General features: G+C 37.1%; 1 protein-coding gene across 1 annotated transcript in view; it reads left to right on the top strand.

The window, feature by feature from the left end:
- KCNT2 (potassium channel, subfamily T, member 2) overlaps nt 1-22,560 on the top strand; it is a 110,443-nt gene extending 87,883 nt beyond the window's left edge. Inside the window, 6 exon segments of the mRNA XM_010282549.1 lie at nt 2,755-2,856; nt 5,752-5,835; nt 7,220-7,348; nt 14,422-14,713; nt 17,908-17,992; nt 22,449-22,560. Of these exon segments, the coding sequence (XP_010280851.1) occupies nt 2,755-2,856; nt 5,752-5,835; nt 7,220-7,348; nt 14,422-14,713; nt 17,908-17,992; nt 22,449-22,560 (804 nt within the window).
- Nucleotides 22,561-25,509: the final 2,949 nt, after the last annotated feature.

The raw sequence follows: 25,509 nt of genomic DNA on the forward strand, positions 1-25,509 counted from the left end.
GGCATCACATTCACTGTGAAATAAACTGCTGGGGCATTCTGGCACATTTCTGGCTTCTACATCTGCAGTATTCGCTGGGAGTCAAATAAGTCTGCAAGTAATAAAACAGAACTCAATGCAAAGCGCCCAAGTAAAAACTGTATTTCTCACAAATCTCTCTTAAGCAAGAATTAAAAAAAAAAAAAAAAAAAAGCCTGTAGTAAGAGATGGAGGGAAACAATAATAAGAAATTTAAAATAAAGGGGGAGAATAAACTTCTAAGATTCCATTTTAAAGTAAAACGAATAGGAACATCCTTATGTTTAGCATCAGAATTTCGGATAAGAATCAAATTATTCCCCAAATATCTCTTGCCTTATCCCACCTTTCTTGCCACAAAATCAGAATCTGCTGCAAATTCCTCTAGACAGATGGAAGGATAAACATAATACCCCAGTCACATGATAGGAGGATAGTGACTTTACAGCCAGTTCCCTATAAAATATTTTATGGCATGAATCTAAAAGGATTTAGTGTAATGTATGTTATAATACGCATATAATTTTTATTTTGAAGTATTTGTTGTAAAAGAAATTGTACAGTCTTTTCCATAATTCACACACAAGTTTTTATTCTTAATAGCAATTTAAGATTCTTAAATTAATTTAAATTTTTTTTAAAAAAGAAAAGTATCTTCTACTTTGACTGCACTAAAAGAAAAGCACTCAAATATTTGAGATCAAAATACAAAAGAAATATGTAAGTTCTTCTTTCTGTGGCTTACACCAGCAAGAACAATGGTGTGCTCTTTGTACAATTAGACTTTCTTCTTCAACTGTCAGAAGTACACAACTTCCTAGAAAGTCCCCTTTACTGCTCAACCATCAAAGCACACATGTGCGTATGCGTATGTATATGGGTATGCATGCATGCATTTCTCATTGAGAAGACACTCTAATACAAGCCAGTAGCATTTGGTCAGAACATACAGAATGTTTGGAATAAAAAAAAACCCCTGAAATAATAATTATATTTCCTTAAAAATTTTGAAACCCTTTTACTCTGAAGAGATTAACAGAGGTGACGTTTAAAAGTTATTTGCTGTGTATTTTTATCTGGAGAGGAAATTCTTTTTCTGTGACATCTTTTTCAACTCCACTTATATGAAGCCACAGAAATCAACAGGTACAACCAGACTATGCAACAACGACAAACAAGGGTTACAATGCTGCTGTGCAACAAAACCATTAGTTAAGGCAGACTGTTCATTTGCATATCACAGAATCAGAGCATGGTTAGGGTCAGAAGGGACCTCTAGAGGTCATCTTGCCTAAGGCCACTGCTCAAGCAGGGCCACCTAGAGCCAATTGTCCAGGACAATGTCCATAGGGCTTTTAATCATCTCCAAAGAGGAAGAATCCACAGCCTTCCCGGGCAAGTTGTGTTAGTGCTCAGTCACTCTCACAGTAAATATGCATTTCCTGATGTTCAGAAGGAACCGACTGTGTTTCAGCTCATTCCCATTGCCTCTTGTCCTGTCCCCTAGGCACCACTGAAAAGAGTCTGTCTTCTCTACACCTTCTGTATAGGTATTTATACACATTGATGAGAGACTCTGAGTCTCTGTTCTCTGAATCTACTCTCAGAATCTACTGTTCTCCAGGCTAAACAGCCCCAGCTATCCCTCAGCCTTTCCTCATAGGAGAAATGCTCCAGTTCCTTGGTCATCTTAGTGGTGCTTTTCTGGACTACCTCCAGCAGCTCCATCTCCCCTTGTACTGGGGAGCCTACAACTGGACACAGCACTCCAGGTGTGACCTTACCAGTGCTGAGTAGTGGGAAAGGATCACCTCCCTCGACCTGCTGGCAGCACTCCTCCTAAAGCAGCCCAGGACACCATTTGCCTTCTTTGCCACAAGGACACATTGCTGGCTCATGTTCAACTTGATGTCCACCAGGACCTACAGGGTCTTTTCTTCCGAGCTGCTTGCCAGCTAGTCAGTCCCCAGCCCATACATCCACCACATGTAAGCAGCAGTAAGTGTCTCAATTCCAAGACATGTAACACTTCTGTACTTTCAGAACACATCTTATTCTTCATGACGTCTCTGAACTGAAAGCTTGATATTCCCTCTCTTCTTAAAATAACAAAATCACTTCTAACCTGTAGTTTTACTCTCTCATAACTGAAGGAATAGGAAGCACATTGTAGTACGATTCCTCTGCAAGTGAGATGCGATAAGGAAAAGGCACAACTAGTTATGTTTTTCTGCATCCCTTCCCCAGAAGCATCAGAGCAAGAAATTTCAACCCCAGTCCATGTCTGACCTTCTCTCACATCCTCACATTCACTGAAATACCATTTCTTCCCTTTTGCAGCAGATTCTGTTCATGTTTTATGTTCCTGTTCCTAGTAGACTTTCTGGACCTGAATGAGAGTCCACTGTCAGCACCAAGGAAACGGAGCAGGAATAACAAGAGCTTTGCTCTAAACACAGTTGAAATCCCTCAATCATTTTTTAAAATGATCTGGTAGAATATGCCCATGCAATTTGAGATGTGGTGGCTGAAACAACATATGCATTAAACAAAGTCTTTCAACCTGAAAAACTGTAAGTACTGAACAAAGATGCTACATATTTGTAGAAAGAAACTATTCAGAGTAAAGGGATTTTACTTTTGACTTCTTTCAAGGTAGTATCAATTTGATATTTTTATTATAGTCCTTCCAAAACTAGCACAAAAAGTATTTTCTATTTTTTAATTCCTGAACAGAAAGAGCGAGAGAAGGGATCTAATCTGGCATTTATGTTTCGACTGCCCTTCGCTGCTGGCAGAGTTTTCAGCATCAGTATGTTGGATACGCTTCTTTATCAGGTACTGTGAACAGTAATGTAACATATCTTAACACAGACGTGCATTGTTACCACCCATTTTATTGTATATAATTGTCAGATGACCTTGTTTTCCTGCATGTAAGCCATTAACATGCTTGTCTGTACCAGGAACAATCAAAGGCAAAAAATAATGGAGCATGTTCCACATAACAGTACTAGCTCAGTTATCAATGCCCCCCCCAAAAAAAATCACCCTGTCCTTGCATGAATTCTGTTGTTAAGCAATATAATACTCTTTGTTTGACTGTGGGGAGGTTCACAAACAGGATAGTTTTGATAAGGCCTACATAAAATACAAATTATACAGACTAATAATGCTTGTACTCTGCAACAAAAAGGCAGTGCCCATTCCCATAAAGTAGTGTCTCTAACCACGAAAATCAACAGAATTACTTTTATGAGTAATTCATCAGTCATCTGCATTTTCTGACAGAGGCCTCAATTCCTTCATTGTGTCTTGACCTCTTACTCATGTCAACTAGACCCCCAGATAACTCATCATTGTACCTTCAAGTAACCCATTCTGGCCCTAACAAGAAATACACACAGTGGTTACAAAGAGGCAGTGGGGGAAGAAAAGGCAGCACTGAACCTTGTTGCCCAAGAATCCAGGACGGAGCTCCTCATGCAAAAAGAAGTGATGATGTTCAGTGTGGATAATGGAAGATTAACAGCCTCAGATATTTGAAGAAAAAATATATCAGAAAATACAGGGTCAGGACAAATGAAGGTAGTAGTTGCTGGTTTCAAGGTGGAAAAAGAGGAGAATATTGCCCTTGCTCCTCAGCCGTGACCACCATTCTGCACACCCTGATACATTGGGATGCCCAAACAGCAGCTCCCAGCACTAGCCTTCAAGGATCTAATTACACAGAATAAGCAGCAACACCACCATGACCTATGCAGTCTGCTCACCTAAGCAGCTACCTACTTTGCCTATACCTAGAGGTAACCTATGGATGATTTTGTATTCAGGTGCTAAACAGTCTTTCAGGGAAATTAGTTTACCTGGCAACTTGGTGCATGAAATGAGTTTTTACATCTCAATTTCGTCTCAATCTCTCTCTGAAGGCAAATTCAATGTCAATAGAAAAATTCCTGGAGCTAAGCTTTTTGAGAAAAGTCATTAATGTATAAGACAGTCATGTATATGGACAGGTACCAAAAGCAGATAAGCCAACAGATGTAAAGCCATTTATCAAATTCTAGATGTGTTAGAAATAAATGTATTTACTTATAAAACATGTTTTTAATCATGTGTCAGAACATCAACATCACATATAGTAAAATTTTTTTTAAAAAATGGATTAAGACACCTGTATAGAAACAGATCTGTCATCATCAACAACTCCTGCTAGCCCAGAAATAACTTCAATATTTTATATTTGCTCCTAGACATTGTCCGTCATGCTATGACTTGATAGGGTAAAACCATTCACCAGAAAGTGTTAAAAAAAACCCAACAAAAAAACCACCACCATACTCATTCTCACTCAGATTCCACCCATTCCTTCTTTGAACTCCTACTACTCAGGTGAACTGTCATTTTTCTAGAATTACCTTTCTTATTCCAAGTTACAAATAGTATGACAGCAATTTGTCTCTGTCCTTTTTCAAGGTCCAGTCCTTTTCTGTATGACATCTTGTTCTTCTGCATACAAGCAACAGATCAAATGACACAGGAAGCAGCAGAGTTCATCTGGTGCTTCCTATTTTAGGTGAAAATAAAAGCCTTCTAATTATCTTTGGGATACTGACTGAAAATTGAAAACTTAGTCTAGCAAATCCTGTGAATACACTTGGTAATCTAAGGGTAATTCTGTAGCATAAATGATGCAACTAAGATACTAAATAAGCAAAGGTTACAAAATTTTTTTTTTTCTTTTCAAGAAGATGCTCACAGGCATTAACCCCATCACAACTGGATCGCTATGTATCAAATTAAATCTGTCTAGCTTCTGAGTTTAAACAAATTCAGATGCTATAACTCTAAAGGATTTATATAACACCTTTGTAAGGTATTTCTTTATTAAAACCTATTTGCTAGCTCCATATTTGCATTGAGCCAAAAGAGCCAATTGAAAATTATGGTCTAACAAGAATTGATAGCCTGCCTTGAATGCTTGCCCTACTAGTGCTAAGAAGAGGTGGCAATGAACAGTCCCACCACAGTTAGCAGAGCAACCAGAATGCCCTCTGATTCCAACAGCCCACTCACAAGGAGGAAATATATTTGTGATTTCAGCCGATCTAATGTCTGTTCCCAGTCTTAGCCTACACTTCTATATTTGGTTAAAAGGTAGAAATTAAGCTAATCAGCAAAACACTTCTGTTAGCAGAGCAACAAGCCTGACTTGAGATAAGGCAGATCAACCCTTTAAAAAAACAAAAAATAATAGATGGACTGGCAAAGGCAAATGACTCATTTGAATTAAAATAGTAGCAGTGTCACCTTAGTATTATCCACTAGTCAGTACTGCAGACCCATCTAACATATGACAGCATTTCTTTTGCATGGAAGAGTTCATTATTATAATTTCACACCTAATAAAGCTAACACCTTACTTCCACTGATCTTACATCTACATTCATCTTTTCTTTCATGTTGCCTTATTATGCCTTAGCCGCTTTGAATCCTGTGTGTACAATTGCATGCGTATGCAGAACCAAATAAGAAAACTTACTTTATGTGAGTAGATTCAGCACAAAGGGATAGCTATTTCTACAGTGATTCAGATACTTAAGAGATGAAGAGATTGATTGTAAACAGATGTACAATTTATTTGAAGTTCACACATGGTGCTAATGGTTACCTGCTCATCTGTTCACTAAAGCCTTTTTCTTTCTTTTCTCTTTCCTGTTAAAAATCTTGCAGTCGTTTGTGAAAGATTACATGATTTCTATCACAAGACTTCTGCTGGGACTTGATACCACACCAGGATCTGGGTTTCTTTGTTCTGTAAGTTATTAAAAAAAAAAAAATTATTACAGAGTACCAGAGAAGATTCTGCACTGTCTGCAAAATACCTCTACTTTCTTTGTACGCACTTCCTTTTGTGAAAGTCCAAGAAAGGCCATCTTGTCTCCTTTTTCACCAGGGGAGAAGACAAGAAAATTAGATAGAAAACATACACATTTTTAATTACTTCCATAGCAAAACACATCCTCCCCACCCTCAAGAAAAGACAATATATTCTATAAAGCACAAAGGAAAATAGGAAAGACAGGAAAACACAGGAAAAGTGCATTTTATATGAAATTGCAATGGCAGGTCAGTAATCAATTAAAAACCAGGAAGCACTATCTATATTGTGCATCCTGGCTAGCACAAACAATGCTGTTTCACAACTCCCATTTCCATTATAGGCAATAAGGGGCAGAATTGGATTTTACATAAAGATAAGATGTATTAAACGACTTTAGGTGTCAAAGTTCAAAAGTCAATAAAATATGTATGTCAGTATTCCCCAAGTTTATAGGGTTTATGCAGAGTTTATTTTTAATATCTATTTTTTCTCTATATACACACATGCTCATAAAAAATAAGACCATAAAAATTAATTTTTTTATTAAAAATAACCCCCACCTTTATGTTTTCTCCCATCACATCCCAGGTGGCAAACAGATAAATAGAAGTTGAATTATTTACTAGTTGCTTTCTGGGGAATTATGAAGAATTACAGGATGTTGTTCTCAAAAAGGAAAATCGTCATTGATGATTAAGAAAGTTGTTTAAATAAAAAACAATTATGGATTTGTTGGTCAATCATTAAGCTTTGTTCCAGTGAATGCAAGACAGTTGTATCTCTGAAAAGGGGCTCATACCTTGAAATAAAGGTAGTGTAATAGTAATGAAATACTTGATATCAAGACTTTCTTATGCCATTTATGCTTAGTGTATTACTTTCCACCCACTCCCTTATTCCCAGATAAATAGACTGCAGGCTGAATATCTGGCTGCATTCAAAAATACTTCTGTGTTCTTCAGTGTGTCCATCACCAGTTTCTTAATCCTGCCAATGTTTAGTTCATTCTTTTATATATATGAACACTGGATGAAAGATGCCATATAAGTTTTTAAATAATTTTAAAACAAGAACTGAAGTAATTTCATAAGGCTGAAATTACTCCCTGTCTCCCAAACAGGGAGAGAGCAAAACAAACAGCGCCTACAAACTCAATAGAAGTTCCAGGTTTGTTGTGGAGCACAGGTGCAATACTGCAATATGCTTATTACCACCTAGTGTTCAGTTTTAAAAAAAATTTCAAGAGTAGTATAGTGAACAAGCAATAAGCCCTCAAGAGTTGCTAGGAAGCCCTCGTTCCTATTATTATTTTTTCAGATGAAAATCACAGAAGAAGATCTATGGATTAGGACATATGCCAGACTATATCAGAAACTTTGTTCTTCTACAGGAGACATTCCAATTGGAGTTTATAGGACAGAATCCCAAAAGCTTACAACATCCGAGGTATGTCTGCTTACTGCACTTTTCTTTAGATTTGATTACAAAGTATACAACATTCTTTGGTCCTCATAAGAATGGGAACCACTTATTTGAAGAATATTGTGAATGCTGTATCTGCAAATGCACAGAATTCCAATTACCCACTGAAGGTCTCCCTCTGCTGACACGTATATGGTGACATTAACTCAAGGCTCACATTCAGCCCCAGACTTCATGAATAGCCAGACCCAGTCTACATACTGACCTTCATTGCTGTGCTTGCCTACAGAGAACTGATTGAAAACGAGGGGCAGCTCGGGCACAGATAGGATGGGCTACAATAGTTACCACTACTCTCAGCTTGCGTGTGGTGACTAGTGGCAGTATCCACACCACTACAAGCTGTATGGCCAGGTCCTGTGTCAGATTGACAGGAATGTCAACAAGCATATCTCAAAACAGGTGGCATTTCCCTATTCACATTAATTTCTAACTAGAAATAAGCAAAATAATAAATTAGTGTTATTAAAAGTATTGCAGAATTTATCTAAATTTAACTGCCAACAGCAGTAATTTTTTGTATATATGTATTTATGTGTCTGCCATATAAACATATATTTCTCCCTGTATATAAAGAATGACAAAAATACATTTTCCCAACTATTTAACATATTTTGTTTGTGCAGCTTTTATTTCTGTCATGTATAAGCCATTTCTTTACGTGACCATTAACACTGCCATCTCATTAAACCATGGCTCAAATACAGCTCTAAAATGCAACAGTGAACAACAACTTTCTCCTTTCTTCTGAAATACTCATAGTTTACTGATTTTCAAGACAGACAACTTGTATTTTTGTTTCCATATTCCAGAAAAATGTTATAAAACAGTAAGCCATGTAATACTTAACTGCAAGACTTATCTTGAAGGAAGTAAAAGCATTCAGTTACAGGTAAATCAAAAATAAGGGTTACAAAAAGGTATGCAAGATTGCACCAAGTTCACTAGTGTTTCTCTTTAAAAGCCACCTGTAGAGGTATTGGTGGTACACACAGCTTAGCCAGTGGACTGTGCCACTGCAATGATGTCAGCTGATTTTTTTAAAATATAGCAGCACTAACATAATCCATCAAAATAATTCCTTGGAGAAGAATACAGACAGCATCACTGCTAATGTGAAAAAAAGTCTGTCATGGCTTTCAACAAAACAGAGAATGTGCTTGATTTTAAGAATTCATTAAATAAGAATAAATAAGATAAAATTCATGGCAGTGCTTTATTCTTGCATTCACAGCTGGCTATCTAACATCAGGTCCAAAAAAGAGAATCAAGAACAGTTGAACTGTGAGCATACAACCTATTGTAAAGAGTGCACTTTGTTGGCTTTTTTTTTTTCCTCTCTGCATTTTCACATGCTTTCAAACATACAGGCTAACTGGCAAACAGCATCTGTACAGGGGAGGAGTAACTATAAGAGTAACACTTACCTTTTCTAGATGAACTTTTTGGGGGGGGGTGAGGGGATGTAAGCATACACACTCAAGTAAGTCTTCTGAGGCAAGATTAACTGATAAATTAAAAGACCTTCCAAATGTCTTTCTGAAAGCAAGGTTTGGGACCATCAGTCACTTAACTCTAAACTCACAATTTTACCATAACATTGAGAACTTCTGGAGCCTGTACACATGCAGCTGCTCAAGTGCTTGATCAGACCAGGCCCAGATTTAGTTTAAGATAATTATTGATTATCTTTTACAAAGAAGCAATTTCTTAAAACATTCAGACACTGAAACCAGCATGGAAGCCACTGTTCAATAGATAAGGCGTTCTACTATCACTCCCTTCCAGCTTTCACAGGTAATCTCATGAAGAGTTGGAGTTGAATCAGGTAGAGGAAGAAGCGGGATGGAGGTGGGGCTAGTTAACTTTTCAAATTGTCAGGTACTGCACTAATGTTGAAGGACAGCACCATCTTTGTTTGTTAAATAAAATAATGTGTTACTCTTAAAAAGCTCAAGGCTCTGAATGCAGACCCCCAGTGGTATTTTCACACTTAAATGCTTCAGCAGTTTCTTGTTTAGTGGGTGAGCATTTGTGAAACCCTTCCCCTTCTAGAGAGGGGCAGAGGAACCTTCCCTAACCCAGCTCTTCTCCAGAATACAAAAGAGCAACATCTAGCTCTGCTTCTGTGGTCTTTACAGGTAGATACCTACAAAAGCAGAGATGATCAAAGCTGTAATCTTTCTGCAAAGTGTTTCTTTTGAAGTTAAGGGAATTTTTGACCAATTTCACTACTAAAATAATATTCACGTGGGCTGTCATTTTAGCTTTTCTATATATTAAACCAGAAACAACTTGAAAATATTGTTGGATGACATCTTTAAAATGGAGGTTAGAGAAATGTAAATTGCTATTTTCCTCCTGAATTATGGACTTCTAACCATAATTTGAAGGTTTCTAACTCAGAGAATCTCCAATGTTTGTATCAATTTCAGTTTAAACAGACATAGGAAACGAAATTTGTATTGGACACACCTAGAAGCTGTTAACAGTTAATGGTTAACTTGAGTCACAAGAACAAAATATGGCAATATTAATATTTCTATATGTATGATTTCTCCTTTGACAGCCTCTTTTTGTTCTTCTGCAAATGAGAAACCCTCACTTCACTCTGACAAATATAATTCCTTTAAAGAGAAATTAAGTTTTCAGTGATCTAGCTACTAAATAACAAGCAAATATAGCCTGCCTTTCAATGGCCTGCACCCTATGACTCAAAGCATTTCCATTTCACACACAAAAAAAGGAGATACAAAGTCTTCCTTACCACCTGCGTAGCTGGTTTTCTGTGGTTCCTGTTAAAACAGTCCATGTTTGTTTCTTTAGATTCACTTCTGTTTAAGTTGTCTTTTGTATTCTTTTTCCCCTTCCTTTGTCAGTCATGAGAAATGGCTTCACAAGTAAGTATTTGCTTATTGTCTGGCTCTTTCTGGGTGCTGTGGTTTAAGCCCGGTAGGCAGTAAGCACCACCCAGCTGCTTGCTTGCTCCCCCGTACTGGGATGGGGGAAAGAATCAGAAGGTGAGAAAACTCATGGGTTGAGATAAGGACAGTTTAACAGGGGAAACAAAAGCTGCACACACAAGCGAAGAAAAACAAGGAATTCATTCACCACTTCCCATTACAGGCAGGTGTTCAGCCATCTCCAGGAAGGCAGGGCTCTGTCACACATACTTGGTAAGACAAATGCCATCAAAGCTGCCCCATTCCCTCATCTTCCTCCAGCTTTTATTGCTGAACACAGCACCACATGGCATAGGATATCCCTTTGGACAGTGGGGGTCAGCTCTCCTGGTTATGTTCCCAACTTTCTGTGCACTCCCAGCCTGTTCACTGGCAGGGAAGCAGAAAAGGCCTTGAGCCTGTGTAAGCACTGCTCAGCAATAACTGAAGCATTTCCATGTTACCAACACTGTTTGCATCACAAATCCAAAACAAGCTACCGTGAAGAAATTTAACTCTATTCCAGCCAAAAACAGTGCACCGGGTTAAACTCTGGGAGGAAAACCTTTACAGGAAATGGAACTATGCAGTAGACCATCCTTGAGTAAATAAAGCTTAGTGCAACATTGTTCTGGACACAAACTTCGTATTAAAAATCTGAAAGTGGACAGACTGGGACTTTCAAAAAAGTCCAGTGGACTTTGGTCCCTATTGGGCCTGTCCCTATTGAATTCTGAAGATAACAGATCATCTTTTCAGTCTGGTGAAAGTCTTGATCCTAAACACCTTAAATGCTAATGGACAAAAATCCCCAAGCTTATGATAAAAAGGAATATGTGACTGTACTTAACAATGGTTCAGACAGCTGTTGGAGCAGAAAAGCATTCCTACAGCCCGAGATGCAATTAAGGGCTATTGGTATGCAGAACAGTAAAGTTATTTTAACATAAAACTTAGAGTTCAATTAAAAATAAGGCATTGCTTCAGAATAGAATAGATGAATCTGCATGTTAAAATCGTTTCATATTTTACACACTTAGCTCCCAGGGAGCAGCAAGGCAAGGGAACAAAGATCTGGGAAACTAACTGATGTTTGGCGTTGTAGCACTGTTACCACCATAATCACAAGCCATCGAGACCATCTCAAATATGAACACTGGTGTGTTCACGACTACATTCCTGCTCCTGCCACATGTTGGCCAACCTAAGCTAGTGTTTAAATAAGGGTGTGAAACCTCCTATTAGAGCACCTTGCCCAAGTGAAAAAACCCTGTGGGTCACAGATGTCCAGCAGCACAAGTGAGCAATCACACTCGATTGGACACACAGTGGGATACTTGAGATGTGAACCTGCCTTTAAAAAAAAAAACAAACAACCTGAAACTTAAACAAACAAAAAAAGGGTTTAAAGGTAAAGGTTTCTTCACTTTATGTATGACAATATATGAGAGACAGATTTTTCTCCAGTAAAAGTAGCAGTGATTATGTAAAGACTTAACATGCACCTTGGTATTTTCCAGAGATTTCACCATGTTTCTATCTTAAGGAATCTCAAAAAAATATATACCCTTCATAAAGCATATGACCAATAACTACTATATAGTAATAGTGACACCTTATCATCAGTTATGCTTCTCATAGCCTGTAAACCTGCTCTATGCAAAAGGGAAAATAAATGAAAAATTAAAACAACCAAACCTCGAAATAAATTAGTGATAGTTACAAAAGTATTTTTAAAGAAAGTTTGAGACCGATTAAAACAGAGGGACACACACAGAAGTACTCTGCACTGGGTTTTTATCGTCTGTTTATTAAACAGCTGCCACTGGCAGGCATGTTTTTGTGCTGCCTTTGAAAGAGGGTTTGGGTTCTTTGGTTTTGCTTTGTCTTTAAACAGTTTAATTTTTAGCTCCTGCATTCAGGGAAGGGCCACTCCACACAACTTTTTCAACAGGTACCATAAAAACTGGATAGTTGCCTAAGTAAATGTTTAACTTCATCACCTTCATTTATGGTTTCAACTTACTTATATCAGCATTTCAAAAGTTCAAGCAAAGGATTTACAGGTTCACAGAATCAAAAGACTTGTTCTTTTACTTGGCCTTTCCTGATTAATCTCTATCTCAAAAAATGTGACTTACAACCCTGTAATAATTAGGATGATTGGTCTCTGCCTTTCCAATACCACTGCCAGCAAGTTCGGATAGCTGTTTTATCAAGAGTTGGACAAGGAAAGCTACCAATGCAGACAGGAATTTATATCAGATTTGTTCACACCAAATATATCCTTCCCATCCGTAAGTAGCACTTATCCTATGGAATGTACTTTGCTTACCTTAATCCATACTGTAAAATACATGGGAAAACAAAAGTCAATTTAAAATAACAAACAGCAACAACAAAAAAATCAAATAGCATTCCAGTACACAGGGATTCATGGTTCTCTCTTGTGCCCCACCCAAAATAACATCAGCTGAGTCAGTAAAAAAACTTCAAAAATCATGTAATTTTAAGGAAAAAAAAGCTTCTTTTGCAGACTAAGCTGAAGAATCTCAATAAATTAGTGGGTCATTGCATGACGCTTATTGCAAGATCCTAATCTAGAATATTAAAAACATGATTTTACTTGAAGTGCTACAACGTAGACAGATTTATTTTTCTTTTAAATTATTGGGTTTGATTGTTTTGTTGCTTTGGGGTTTTTTTGCACAGATAGAAGCTAGTCTGTGCAAAAGGGAAAAAATTCATATCTTTCTTACACTGTCAGACTTACTCATATCAAATATTATTTTATGGACTCCAGGAACCTCACAGGTTCTGTGTGGGAGAGGGTACTGAGCCTCTTAAAGGTTATATTCATCTGATGAGGTCAACAGAACCTTGCTCTCAGATTTTACATTAATGGGAAAAGGCCTTCAGAACCTCAGTAGCTCTTCAGTAAAATTTGTTTTAGTCATCACTTCCAGCATATTGTGAACTGTTTCTATTCTTGGGTGTCAGAGAAACTGAGCCAGCTCCACTTTTTCATTTACGTATTTTAAACACTCAACATATTGAAGTCACCGGAAACTTGGTAATATGACTGTGCTGATACCAGCGAGGGCTGTATTCACTATTTCAGTGTCAATAAAAGACATGTTGAAAGATCACAACAACAACTCAGGATTATAAGGAAGTAGTTTTGAAACTAGAAGCTAAAAGTATTAGTTAAATGTAAAAATAGACATGAAAACAATTTTGAAGTTATCTTTTGAAATGTTTCCTTTTATATTCCCTACGATCTTTTTGTATATGTTAGAACTGCATATATAGCCCATCCCTTTGAGTTTATTTCAGTACTGCTGTATATGTATACTGTTGGTCATATTTGGGTGGCATGAAGAAAACACAGCAAGAGGGAGAGATATTGTTCTGCCTTTTTTTTGTTACTATGTGACTGAAAAAGTAACATCACTATGATTTAAGATAAGATTTAATGACTTCATTTGCAAGAGGGGCCCTGAATCACGCTGAAGGCTACTGCATACATCCCTATTTTCAGACACAGAAGCATTTCAGATATTACGTGCTGGAAGGTCAAAAATGCCTGCGAGTTTGAGACACAGGTAACAGGCACGTTCCACCTGTGGTCTTAAAAAGAGTACTCAAAACAGTACAACCAAAGTCAAGCTATTACTTCATGAATCCGTAACATACATCTAAAAAGCAGTTACAGAACTTGAATTTCTAAAAATATGCAGACTTGGAAAAAAGTGGAGAAGTTATTCAGAACGGATTCCTAGATTCAGGAAAGGCAATATCAGAAGGCTAGGTTTGTTCTCAGAATCAAAATGGAATCGGGCACTAAATAACGCTTAAATGCTTTTGTACTTGAGAAATGCATTTATACGATAAATGAGCTTTTTACATAAAAAGTCAAAGTCTAGTAAAAGGTGCTCAATTTAGGAACACTCGCTAAGTATGAACAGCTGAATCTGCTCAACTCCATCACAACCAAAACACATGTTCAACTGGGCTGTTGAAAAGAGGAGAGAACATCTTAATCTGCTTCCATTTTTTAAAGCCTTTAATCCCTTTTGTCATTTTCCTTTCAAGTCTCAAATATCTATCAGTGTGGAAGAATGGGAAGACACCAAAGAACAGATTAGTTATCGTAGTAATCATCGTAACTCAACATCTAGCGATCAGTCTGATCATCCCTTGTTACGACGGAAAAGCATGCAGTGGGCCCGACGGCTGAGCAGAAGAGTACCAAGACACTCTGGTAAAACAGCTGAGAAGATAAACCAGCAGCGAATGAACCTCTACAGGAGGTCAGAAAGACAGGAGCTTGCTGAACTTGTGAAAAACAGGATGAAACATCTGGGCCTTTCTCCAGCAGGATATGGTATGATCACTATAATACTTTAAGAACTGAGGGTGCCATAAACAAAATATTAAGTTTATGATAATGTTTTTTTTTTGTTGGGATTATTTTGAGTTTGGGTTTTTTTGTGTGTGTTTGTTTTTACTGAGAGAAACTTGCTGGAGTATTTTTAATCAGTTCTATTATCACCCATTCCTATTTTCAGATGGAAATCTCAGAAGGCAGTATGTCAGTCACATTTATATTTAGCACATATGATATGTGTATGAGGAATATATAAACATTCCTCTGTCATTGAACAGCTGTGCCATACTTCCAGAAACTTGTTCAAATATAAATGAAGACAGAACTGTTGTGAAGTTCACTCATATGTCAAGGTGGACAGCTGTTTATATGTGAAGGATATTGAGTTTTCCCCACAAATTTAAGTTAATGCCAGTGTCACATTAAAGTCATTTTTATAAAGCATGTTTCACTAGGTCTTTAGATGCCATTTTTATCCATCAAGTCCTTCTCCAGCAAGGATGATACTGGATTGCTTTCTTGTTTGTGGTTTTGTTTCGGTTTTTCTAAAGCTATTGACAAGAGCTTTGTAACACTCTGTTTAATATATACACTACAGCTTCCTGGGGTGCCTTTCTATGGCCTTGGCTCTGTAGCACGTTGTGTGGAACTATGGGTTCTAGTTTTCCTATAAACACCAAGAATTTCTAGATCCCAAATTAATTGTCTGCATAGTAAGTCCAAAACAGAGCTTAGTGCTTTCTACTTCAGAAGCACCAACACCAGGGTTCCTATACTCAATTTCATTTGAATAATCCAAAATGTACTGTTTTACAAATGAGTTACTCTTAATTTTTTTAAAACAATTATTTTTAAATATGATTTCTCGCTAAGGTGTCTGTTAAATGAAGGTAAATGTGGTATTTCCTGCAGAATGAATAATCTAATTTGTCCATTTTAACTACACACATTCTTAATACAGGGTCAAAACATCTTTTGATACCAAATAGCAATGTACTACTCAACAGTAGTTCTTATTGTTGCTATCGATACATAATCAACTTAATTGTGAGAGAAGGCTGCTACAGAATACACGGCTATAGTTCTGCACAATCTTTACAAATTAGATATGTAAATACAAACTTTTTATCCCATGCTCCAACTGGATAATTACTATTCCTGCTTTCTTGGCAGTTACTATATGACTCTCTGCAGGAAGATTCAGGAGTAAATATTTTCCATGAGGGACACAGGCCACAATAACATTTGCTCAACCACAAAGAAGTTTTGTAAATTTGATTCATATTTAGATTAGCAAGAAGAAAACTTTGTTGTATGCCTGCTTTTAAGATACTTGTTAAAAGCCAACAGTAAATGTTCATTTCATTATTTAAATTTAGGAAGATTATATACCATCCGCACAACAGCAAAATCTTGACAGGTAAATGCTTTACCTAATTACATTTATCTGCCCTGATTTTGATCTATAAGTTTTCATCATCACTTCCCTATTTTCTTACAGATGCGCCTCATTATAAAGAAATTTTCTACTTCTACAACCCCAGGAACACACACATTCTGAGGAAAAAACCACCCAAAAACCTCTCAAAGAATCAAAAACCAGTTTCACACATGCAGACCTGGGTTGTCATATTCCCACTGCCATCTATCCACCCTCCCTCACATTTATAAAGACACTTCAGAAGCCTTTCACCCCCCTTCAGAGCTAGCTCACTCCATACTCATCCTACTACATATTAAACATGGAATAGAAACTTTTAAAACTCCCTGTTCTTTCGAAGTGGCAGGAATCAATCATGCCAGCTAGGTCCCAGAAGTTAAACATACTCCTTAGTACTATCTCTCTGCATGTGCAGGGAACAATAGAAAAACAAAACAGGAAAGAAAAAAATGACAGCTGCTTATGTATCTACGTGCATGAGGATGATCTCTAAAGCCAATTTCACATCTTCAGTGTCCTTTTTACATTGATAACCTGATAAGCTCTAAAACCTCCAAACTGAAATTCAATTAACGGTGAATTCTTTTAAGCCAACTGAGATACACCACAGTTTTGACTATGCAAGCCTCTAGCAGAGGTGTGATGATGCTAGTATGGTGGTACAGGTGCTTGTATAACTAGTTACAACACTTTGCATCAGTTTCTCCATACAGAAATAAGCTGTATTGTAAAACACCATTTCAGTTGTGTAATTACATCTATACTAAGTCTATGTGAGCTTATCTAATTGTTTTCTAGACAGAAGTACTTAAAGGTGGTGCAAATGTATGATGCAAGCATGTAGAAAAATTACATATACTAGAAAATACCCAGTACAGTAGTTTTCAACCTATAGACAATATATCAAGAATACTTCATTAACAAGATTGAGGAATTGCATTGAAACTAGAATGGGGCTGTTCTCTTTCAAATCATTTTTCCTAAAATGCTGAAGAGACAAATTAACACAGAAGAAATGCCTCTCCTTTTTAGTCCTATCAAATTAAAAGTGCAGCACCCCAAGAAGTATACCAAGAGAAAGCTATAGAAAAGAGACTGCAATGACAGCTACAAAAGTGTAACATGACTAGGCAAAAACCTTAAAAAAAAAATTCCTGTCAGCCTTTGTTTGCAACATACCATTAGAAGGATAGTTAAAAATGCAATAGAGAAATATCAATTTTCATTTATACAGCATTCACATTTCAACCCATTGGCACAGGTAATAAAAGGAAAATGCTTGCTAGATAAATAGGGAAAGGGGAAAAAAAGGTTTATATTGCCCAAATCTGGAAATGGATGAGAGTGCCGTACACCTGCATTTAACCTTACTTATCACTTGAACATAATGCCAACTGAGGATGGAAGTCCCTACTTCCCACATAATAACATAAGCTGCATGACAGATTGATATATTACATTAAAATTGGGTCACATTCAGAATTGCTATGACTGAAAAAATGCAAAAGAACATTTTTAGAACAGAGAGAAAACAGCATATTCTGAGAGCTGATAACTCAAAAGATTCTATGTCAGATAGTTCCAATTCAAGTACAGTTGAAAAGAAGTTGCTAACTTACTTGAAATCACTTTGACACCTGATACTTTTTGACAGTGCTATGAACCAAAAATGATCTTTCAGCAGTTTGTCAGAAATCATAATTTTCACAATTTGTTTGTAAATATAATTTTTTTTTTTTTTGTCCTCTAGATGAAATGAACGATCATCAGAACACACTTTCTTACATCCTGATCAACCCTTCTCCAGATACAAGATTAGAGCTGAATGATATAGTGTAAGTTAAAAAAAAATCACAAGACCAGCATAATTTCTTATATGCACTTTTGACCCGAATTAATTTTATCATCTTTCTGCTGGAAAAGAACCCCAAACAGGAACCTGCAAAAATTAAAATATGGAGACTTCTATTTAAATAGGCACCTTATTATACATATATACGTACACATTTAAAATGCACATATAAATATATAATACACATGCTAGTAATGCTCTTACCTCCATATTCTCTCATCCTTCTCTTACTCTGTGTATTTAAAAAAAAATAATCTAACCAAGTCTGCTGGATAGCTTCACAGAATTAATCATTAAATTCTTGCTTATAATTTAGCTACCCAGTCTTAGTAGAAAGATAACCCTTCAGAATCGGTATTTTCAAATGGGATTTTATTACATGGATTCAAAGATCATTAAAGTAAACAGCAGTTTTCCCATGAATATCATGTGATATTCATGCTGAAGAGAATTCAAATACAAATGGCAGGACCTTAACACAGGAAATTTTTTCACTAGCTCACCAGGGATTTTGCAAACTACATGGAAAAAAAAAAAGAGAGAAAAAGTGAACACAAATTTGAACTGTCAAGAAAGTTTGGAAAGTCAAGCACTTTAGATAAGTATCTGACATTGCCTCATACTGAAGTCTGATGCGATTGCTGTGTTCGGTGCCTGAGGCATTTCTGCCTCTGCCTCGCTGTACTAACGCACCCCATCTGCTCCGTGGGAAACAAATCACATTGCCCAGTTATGCAAGGTCCTCTGCATCAGTGTTGACCCACCTCACTGCTTGTTCACAAGGTGGGAAACTGAACTATTAGCCTTCCTGATACTAAAATAAAAATCATCATAGTGCTTTGTAGCACTGTAATATATGAAAAGCATAGCTTAATATTAACAGTATCAAAGAGCAAAGGCAATTATAAAGTTTGTTGAAATTGTTTGGAATATTATTTCATTGTTATGGAACTCCACAGTATGATGTATATTAATATTTGACCTGTAAATTCACATACTGTTACCCAGTCTATCTAGGTGGACTAGGTATCCTGCATTCCATTTTTCTTTCTTTGCAAAAACAAAGGTACTCAGCAATCCAGTATTGCATAATTTTGCAGTGGTACTGAATTTGTAGTGTGTCACATACACATATTTAGCCTGTACATGCACATACTGTTACCCAGCTTTCCTTATGCTTAATGAGTGGGCCTGTCTCTCAGCTTTAGCTCAGACGAGAGTTTTGGTTTGGGTTTTGTTTGGTGGGTTTTTTGCAGGTTTTTTTGTATTGTTCCCCCCCCCCCCCAAACCAAGGAACACAATCCTTGTATTGTGACAAGCAGGAAGGAGAGTCTTCCTATATATTTTTTCCTCCCCTTCTCAACATATTTTGCAGACTTCCTCCAGCTGGTTACTCTTTCATCACACTTGTTAGCTGTACCTCTATGCCTACATGGCTTATTCTTACCCAAAACACATATTTCTGTGCACATCTATGACAGAAGCCAAAACAGGTATTCACTTTAAGTCCTATAGATGCAACCTTTATTCTCTGATTTCCCACGTTTATAAAATTTTAAGTCTTTTTGCAGTCACTATGATCCTATTACATTTGTAATTTATGGGTATATTAAGTAACACACAATGCTGAACCAGCATATGAGGAAATTTTCTTAGCTTCTAGAGATAGGCTGCACCCAAAGCAGCCTTCACAGCTCTTTGTTTCTCAAAAAGCTTTCTTGTTAGTCTTTGCAAGACAACGTTTAGTATCTTGACCTGGTGGAGCTTAAAGGACAATGATGTCACTGTCTTTATTGAACAATTAAAACAAAAGCACTTACGTTTCAAGTAATAGGTTCAGAGTTTGCCGTAATAACTCTATATTTCATCTAGCCTATTTGCCTTAAGAAACAGGTACTGAATAGCAGCATTTTCATTCTATAGCCATGAGATTTTTGTACCAAAACTTTTAACATTTTGACTCTCAGCAGAGCTTGATGTTCTTCTTCTATATCTGAGTTTAGGACTTGCAAATGGATCTTGCAGTAACACTCCTGTCCTCTTTCATTCCAGAATTAGTACAATATACTCTGTTGCTAGCACTGGCCCTCATTTAAAAACAAACATACCCCCAAAAACAGAAAACAAACAAAACCAAAACCCCACTACTGGCTGTTTGTTCCTTTGACATGTTTTGGTTTTTCTAAATTTTTTTCTGGAGATTAACACCCTCCTTATTTGCTCTGGGGTTGGTATTGATGATGCCCTATAAAAACATCAAATTCAGAGTTACAGTTTCAGTTCCAAGAGTTGCAACTGGGAATTCCAAACGTCAGCAATCTGCAGTAACATCCAAAGATCACACATAGGAATTGCTTATGCAGTACTGCTCCAGACATGCCTAAAGGAGGAAGGTGACCACTGAGAACTGGCAGCTGACATCAGGCCACTTACAAACCCTCAAGCCTCTAGTCATGTATTTGGGCTTCTTACAATTTTATCAAGGTTTATAACTATAAGAGTCTTGTTCATTTTTACTTAAGGGATGCTGTGATTTACTTATTACAGAATTATTTGTGATGTAGAACTTCTGAATTATGTATTTCAGGTACAAGTAATTTGTTTAGTTTACTCCGGAAAAAAATAAACACCGGAATTTTCCCCCCAAATCTAAGAAAACTTATTCCTAACAAAAAGCAAGAAAGTAGGATTTTTTTCATGTGTTTAAACATGCTTCATTTGGATTTGATGAAGAGAATAGAGCAGACTCTTCCACTACTCCTCAATTTCATTGTCTGGATCAGCAAAACAAATAGGTTGTTCTGGAGTAAACATGAATGTCAGATGTTATTAACAGAGGATAAGAAGTGTGACTTTAAACAAATAGATACAGTGAGAACATGATCTAGATAGGAACAGTACAAGTAGATTTTTTTGATCCCATATTTAAGTCAACTGTTTTCTTATACAAGTAAGTTCAGGCTACTTGTCGCAACAAACTCTATGAGAGAGAAAATGCTGCTATTCTATTTTAGCCCTGACAGAAAGAGAAACATTAACAAAGTAATAGAGGCAGGCAGTGTTTCCAAAGCATGGAAATCAGGTGAGTCTCTTGGGTATCCACCATAAAGCCAATGCCCCACAGACTCAGAATTCCATGCTTTGAGGAGCCAGGAATGGTCTGTTACTGGGTGAGCCGAAAACAGATACAAGCAGTTCCATGGGAAATATGACAGTGATTGCTCATACACCTACAGAACATGTTAGTTCAGTTAATCAGGATTTTCCATTCCGCATTTTGTTGAATTTTCTTTTTATGAAGTCTGGGGCAAAACATACTCATTATACTGAATGGTAGAAGTTCATTGACTGTAAAAGCAGAAACTTTCTTTAGGGCCACTGCAAAGTAATCCAGAAAACCTTTATAAGCACCACACAGCATGCACATGGTCTCATTTGCATATTTAAGCATTTTCATTTGGATGAGGAGGAGAAGATGGACAACCATTAGTCACCAAGATTTCTGAGAATGAGAGAAAGCATTCTTTCGCATTTGTTTTTCCTGCATTTCATTTTTGTTTCTTTGGGGGAAAAGAAAAAAAACCACCCACAAAAAAACCAAACCAGCCAAAACCAGGATTTGAAATAAAATTTCCAGTGGCTTCAACAGTAGCTCATCTTTGGACAAGTCTAAGATATGGGGATTGAATCTAGTCTGTCTTCTCTTTAGGAGCATAGTAGCACTGGAAATCACTGACTAATAGTTCAGAACACTGAAATGTTAGTTCTGCAGCAGCACAGAGCTGCTACTGCGTCAGTCCCAAAAACTTTCTTGGATCAGGCAGTTTGTCACTTGAGAGAGCTGACAAAACAGTGCAGAATTTACATTTGCAAATTAATGGGAAGCTCTTCCATCCTTCTCGTAAGAAAAGCGGTTACTTTAAACATCTCCAACTTAGATTCAAACTCATGACATTTTCCTCACGTATTCAGATCTACTAGAAGTTCTTAGAATAAGGGTCCCTCTCCAGACTGTTGGCCTACACCAAGACTATCAACATCAGGCACTTTATTTATCGAGCACAGTGACAAGAATTATCCATTGTTTTATCACAAAATTCTTTTAGAAATGTCTCTGTGGACTGCTTGTCCCTTCTTTAAGGCATAATGGATAAAGGAGATGTATAAGGAAATACAGAGTCAGTGGCAAAAGAGCTATCAGTCAAAATTAAGGTTTGGCTGTGCCTAGTACATACAGATAATGTCTAGGCAGACAAAATGTGACAAGCTTTATTATTAGCATCTAAAATGAGTGGTGTTACCCAACAGGAACTAGACTAGGTTCCTTCAAAATATGTCTCTAAGTCTTCCTCAGAACTTTTCAACATTAAAACTGTATGCTCTTATTTTATCCTTACTTGTGCCAAGTCTTTTTAATAAATTATAATTTCTTTTTATAGATACTTGATCCGACCTGATCCATTGGCTTATGTTCCAAATGCTGCAGCCAGCCGAAAAGACAGCTTCTGCAATACAGTGGGACAAGACACCAGGGAGGAAACACAACTTTGATATGTAACTCATCACAAAATTAAGAGACAATTTTATACACATGTTGTTTCCACTAACCATTTTGAAAACTAAGTGGTACATTTTATTCAGATTTTGGAAACAAAATGACAGTGGGTAAGTTACCAAATTTAGAAATGTGGTGTCTAGAAGCTCTGATTTAAGGCATTGTCAGGCATGTGCCTCATTCAAATATGGTAGTTGAACTTTGTCAACTGAACAGAATTATGACACCTATTACTATTTAACCATTATGAACAAATTGAATAAGTGACAGATTCCATCATGTGTTTTGCTTAGATGCTTCTAAGCATATTTATCAAGGTGAGACCATGTCAGTGACTAAGCTTCTGACCTGCATCAGTAGATACTATCTGATGCTCGTAGAGAGACCATGCATAATTTGCAGAAAAAAATGTTAATACCTAAAGGCACCAATGAGGCTTTGCGTGTCAAGAATCCAGCCTTTGAGAAAATGTTCAGTCTCAACCTGTCACTCGTTTATATTAGAACAGGCTAGTTTCATTTTAGCCTCCAGGACTTGAGTGTTTGTTCTCTGGGTTTACACAGATCGGATTGTAATGACACAACCTCATCTTACCACAGAGGTTGAGATCTGAGGCAGATCCACTGAAAGATTAACTCAGAGGAGCACACCTGGAAGAAGGTCCCTATCATCTCACACAGGCAGCCCCCCACATTTGCAAAACCTGGGAACGTACTATTTGTGTGAAGCTGCAAACAGCAGCTCAGGTGAAATATCACCCTTTCAACCTTAGTGAGTTTGTTAGTAGAAATCTGAATAGATTATGATACAAAAGTGACAGCATCCCTCTAGGGAATGATTCATACCACAAGTCCTGCTGATTTCCATGAATATGCCAGAACTGCAACTGTCCAAAGTATGTACATGCCCAGTCATTCAGATTGCCCAAATGTGATACATTTTCATATGAAATTATGTATCACATTGAAAATTAAATAAATTTATAACCCATTCCATAAAACAAATGCAATACCACGTTACGTGAAAAGGCACCACGGATTTGAAGATTCTGTTTTGGCATTAAGCACACAGGAAAGCATCTGCTAGTGTATGAAACATCTGAAGCTGCTACAGAGTCTCTAGTCTACACATACAAGGATGCCACAATTGTTCAAACTTTTTACAGAATTAAGCATGCCTGTACATGATCTTCCAAAATCACATTCTTGCTTCGCCATCTGTCACAAAGGGGGAAGAACCTACTGTTACAATTATCCGTATAGAACTGGTACAAGAAATTCAGCGGGTAGTTTACAGTGGAAAAACTATTGCTATAATCATTCTTTGAATTCCCTTGCTCCCTTGATGTCCCACATATACAAAAATTCAGTCAAAATTCTATATTATTTGGTAAAACAACTACAATTTATTCCCGAAAAATAAAAAACCAAGCTGCCCAGTGAACAACTCATGGATGTGAGTATGCTTATCAGCATTGTAAGGATGTTGAAATCAGGTCAGGTTGATATTAGGAACGACAGTAAATATGCTATGATTTCCTCCTTCCCTCTTAATTATTCCAAAACTTAACTAATCTGTTCCACTTTAAGTCAGAAATCCTAAAGCCACAATTATTAAAAAAAAACCACAGAGGTCTCAGAGTGGACTGAAGCCACTGGAAGACCAACAGTACCAGCTTTAAAAGAGAAAAGGATAACTGGGAAGTAAGGTTTCTCAGCATTTTTTTTTTATATTGATGTTAAAGTACCATCATGGTTCACAAGGGTTTCAGTGATTCTGCATAGAGTACATTATTGTTCAGTGTTTTTGCACACACACAAACATCATTTATCAAATTACTCACAGGTAAAGACAAAGTATTTCAAATGTTCCCTCTGGGCACTGTGAAAAAAAGAAACAATTGAAACAGCTGTGCAGACTGAAGCCTACCTTTTCTTAAAAAACAGTACATGGTACAGGATCTTGTCCAAGACCTGTCATAGAAGTTATCCCAGAAGAGATTGCACATGCAGTGTGAATAACTTCCTATTTTTAATGCCTTCAGTGAGAAGAGTATTCCAGTGAATATTTTCTAAAAAATACAAGCTTCTTAAACATGTTCAATTCAAAACATTAGGAGGATCCTTCGTTTCACACTGAAGGCCTTTCTAATGGAGTCTCATGTCAGCAGACAGGATTCCAGAAATACGCCTACCCTTCAGCTGGCAAGGTAGATACTCCACTTCGGCACGATTCACACACTGTTCACAGGTATTCCCTGTCCACTGCCTGCTGTATCCACCACAGATTTAAGGACTCTCTGCCACAAGGATCTATATCTAGGACTCGATGCCTCACGTTTAACAGCCCATAAAGCAGTAGAAACAAGCAGTCAGGTGTATCCATTTTCCCATCCAATTCAGCAGAATTGCTGCTCAGCTAGAGTTGAATAGTAGCATGTAACATGACCTGGTATTTCTCCAGGCTTAATGAATTTCTAATTGCTCATTAGTCCCAGAAGATTTGCTAAAGCAAACACAAAGACAGCTGGAGACACTTGCAGTCTCTAAAATGAATGAAAGGCAATCTTTCTGAACAAAATACTTGGTTCTCTTCAAAATCTGCTGGAAGACAAGCAAGGTAATAAACACTAATAACAGCTTCTTATGAAGCAGAAGTTCTAATAACCCATGAATAATATACCACAAAGTTCTATTAATCAAAATGTACTGCCTTTCCTGTTGAAAGCAGAACAAGTTTGCTTCCTCTGGCATATCTTCACAGACAAATCCCATTCTAGTGGGATTTAAACCTCAAGAACATAAGCACCTCTACGTTAACACTGAGTGAGACAGTATGCACATTCATTCAGTGGCCAGGGATGCAGTTCTTTGCCTGTAGGATAACCTTTAACATGCTTTCTTCTCACTATGATTATCAGAAACATAATGCAAGTCTAGCTGGAC

Source organism: Phaethon lepturus, unplaced genomic scaffold (genome assembly GCF_000687285.1).
Source record: "Phaethon lepturus isolate BGI_N335 unplaced genomic scaffold, ASM68728v1 scaffold5960, whole genome shotgun sequence".
Classification (NCBI taxonomy): Eukaryota; Metazoa; Chordata; class Aves; order Phaethontiformes; family Phaethontidae; genus Phaethon; species Phaethon lepturus.